The sequence below is a fragment of the Sinocyclocheilus anshuiensis genome, unplaced genomic scaffold (genome assembly GCF_001515605.1).
Source record: "Sinocyclocheilus anshuiensis isolate Anshui unplaced genomic scaffold, SAMN03320099.WGS_v1.1 scaffold1555, whole genome shotgun sequence".
In the NCBI taxonomy this organism is placed as follows: domain Eukaryota; kingdom Metazoa; phylum Chordata; class Actinopteri; order Cypriniformes; family Cyprinidae; genus Sinocyclocheilus; species Sinocyclocheilus anshuiensis.
Window position 1 is genome coordinate 108,426 of NW_015551085.1, and position 2,981 is coordinate 111,406.

A 2,981-nucleotide genomic window follows, 5' to 3' on the forward strand; every position below is an offset into this window, starting at 1 on the left:
CTGGGGTATATTTGTAGCAATAGCCAAAAATACATTGTATGGGTCAAAATTATTGATTTTTCTTTTATGCCAAAAATCATTAGGATATTAAGTAAAGATCATGTTCCATGAAGATATTTAGTAAATTTCCTACAGTAAATATATCAAAACTTAATGTTTGATTAGTAAATATGCATTGCTAAGAACTTAATTTGGACAACTTAAAAGATGATTTTCTCAATATTCAGATTTTTTGCATGCTCAGATTCCAGATTTTTAAATAGTTATCTCGACCAAATATTGTCCGATCCTAACAAACCATACATCAATGGAAAGCTTATTTATTCAGCTTTCAGATGATGTATAAATCTCAATTTTGAAAAATTGACCCTTATGACTGGTTTTGTGCTCCAGGGTCACATTTTCAATGGACTGTAAAAGCTGTATTTCATGCTTTAACAGAGTTCTTCTTGGAGTTGCTGGAGAACACCGAACGCTCTCTGAACGAGATGTTTCTGCGCACGTACGGGAAGCCCTACTTGCAGAACGCCGAGGTCTTCCAGGGCCTGTTCGCCGAGCTGAAGCGATACTACACAGGCGGCAACGTCAATCTGGAGGAGATGCTGAACGATTTCTGGATGCGTCTGCTGGAGCGCATGTTCCAGCTCCTGAATTCCCAGTACCTCATCACCGAAGACTATCTGGAATGCATCGGCAAGTACATGGAGCAGCTTAAGCCCTTTGGAGACGTTCCCAAGAAGCTGAAGTCTCAGGTTACACGAGCGTTCATCGCCGCCCGCACCTTCGTCCAGGGCCTCATGGTTGGACGGGAAGTGGCTAACAGGGTTTCTAAGGTGAGCTAAAGTGGTGTTCATGAAGTGGTGCTAACTAGCCTGTCAGACTGATTTGTGCTTATGATTTTATGAGGGAAAATGAAACCTGTAGCATCTGAGAGCATGAACTGCATTCAGTGTAAGTGAAGGTAACATGCAGAGTTCATTCATGCATGAGGTTTGAAAATACAATTATATCAGAGCATATGTTTTTAGGGCCCTTTGAAATCGGTTTGACTTTTTTCCCAAATTCCATTTTTTAGTATACATTTTTTTCTATACTAAAAAAATGTCTTCACAGTACTGAATCATAGGAAGGAAAATGGGCTTCTGCATTTATGGCTCTTGTTGGTTTTCGGATTAGCAGCTTCTTCTTCTGATGTGTATTATTGACTCAGTTGAAGGTCACTGCTCTAAATGCACAGTGTTGTGTGTGAGCTCAAATGGAGAAGGTTGTTCAGTGTTTTAATGGCCTGATTTACTCACCCTCATTTTCCAAACGCATGACTTTATTTCATATCTGAAGAACAAAAATGAGATGTTAGGCAGAATGTCTGAGCTGCTCATAACAAAAATGCATGGTAATTAATTTATACTGCAAAGCTACAGGGTTATTATCATTAACTAAAAAAAATAAATAAAAAAAAATTATAATAAAATTAAATAACTAAAACGTAAGAAATCTATAGACATAAAAATAAAAATGACAACAAATTTACTAAATCTTTAAATTAAAATTAAAACCGATAATCTAAAAATAAAATTAAATTCAGAATATACTTCCATTTACTTACTTTTTATTTTTAAGAATTTCTACCCAATCATATATATTTGGGCTTGTCATAACAAGAAAAATTGTGTTCTTGTTAAAAATGCCAATGAAGTTTAAGTTACATTTGATTGTGACCTAAAAATAGTGCAGAATCCGAAATATGTCTTCTTCATTTTATGTCATAACTTTATGTATTTTGCATTTATCAAAGACCTAAAATGTTCTGTTTGTTTCCAGTTTTAAATTACATTTTGAATCCTGGATGTTTGGACCCAATATGTGTGTTTATTTCTTTGCTAACTCAAAATTTGGTTAGAAAGTTGTCTAAATAAAGTTGTTTTTCACTAATGTATTTCACCTTATCAACTGCATTGAGACATTACAGTATGACACTATGATAGTTTGTCTTAAACTGATAAGTGTCATTTTGTAGAACATTTGTTATTATTATTTCCATGCATATGCATCAAATGAACTGCGTGTGTCATCTTCTGTCCGCAGGTCACCATGAGCTCTGCGTGCATCAGCGGCTTCACTAAAATGCTCTACTGCTCGTACTGTCAGGGTTTGTTCACGCTGAAGCCCTGCAACAACTACTGTCTGAATGTGATGAAGGGCTGCCTGGCCAATCAGGCCGATCTGGACCCGGAGTGGAGCAAATACATCGGTAAGAGCCTCTTCATACCTCAAACAAAATGAATGAAGCGCATGTCAGCACCGGAATTGTTGACTTTCTTATAGGGCAGGGGTGATAAATTACATCTTATCGAGATCGTGATAAAATATGTTAATAAAGATGATAGGTTCTGGTCGTTTTTACTCAAATAAACTCAACAAGAGCCAGTCATTGCATGTGTGATATGTGTGAAAGAATGGCGCGGTTTCGTCTGATGCACAAACTCAAACTCACATGACGCTCGCGGTGTTTTTAGCATCTGCGTCTCAATATATGAGGACATGAACACGTGAACTTCATCTCAAGAGCTGCTCTGAGAGTCACTTCAGCAGCTTTACATCATTTAATTTGAGAAAAACTACCGTCATATTATATGCACACAGAAACTCAAAGATCTTCATGACCAAATAAAAGTATATGTTAGGATAAAAAGTGAATACTAAAATGTACTTCTCAAAGTAGAAACAATATTATTATTTTTAAGGAATATTATACAGCCAAGAAATGTTTTCATCCATGTTTTAAACGACACAGTTCTGTTGTGTAGCATCTTATTTGATCAAAAATAAAAATGCAATGATTCATTGTAAATTAATTGCTATATTTCTATTGTATTTAAAATAAAAAATTAAATTGTTAAAAGTTTTATTAATGAATTTAATTAAGACACCATTTTTTATTATAAATTTGTATTAAATCGTAAAACACAGAACCCCCACCC

General features: G+C 35.3%; 1 protein-coding gene across 1 annotated transcript in view; it reads left to right on the top strand.

The window, feature by feature from the left end:
* The window catches only part of LOC107662565 (glypican-6-like), a 57,936-nt gene that overhangs the window by 10,751 nt on the left and 44,204 nt on the right, over window positions 1-2,981 (top strand). Inside the window, exons 3-4 of the mRNA XM_016452628.1 lie at window positions 442-833; window positions 2,086-2,251. Coding sequence (XP_016308114.1) covers window positions 442-833; window positions 2,086-2,251 — 558 coding nt within the window. The remainder of the gene's footprint in view (window positions 1-441; window positions 834-2,085; window positions 2,252-2,981) is intronic.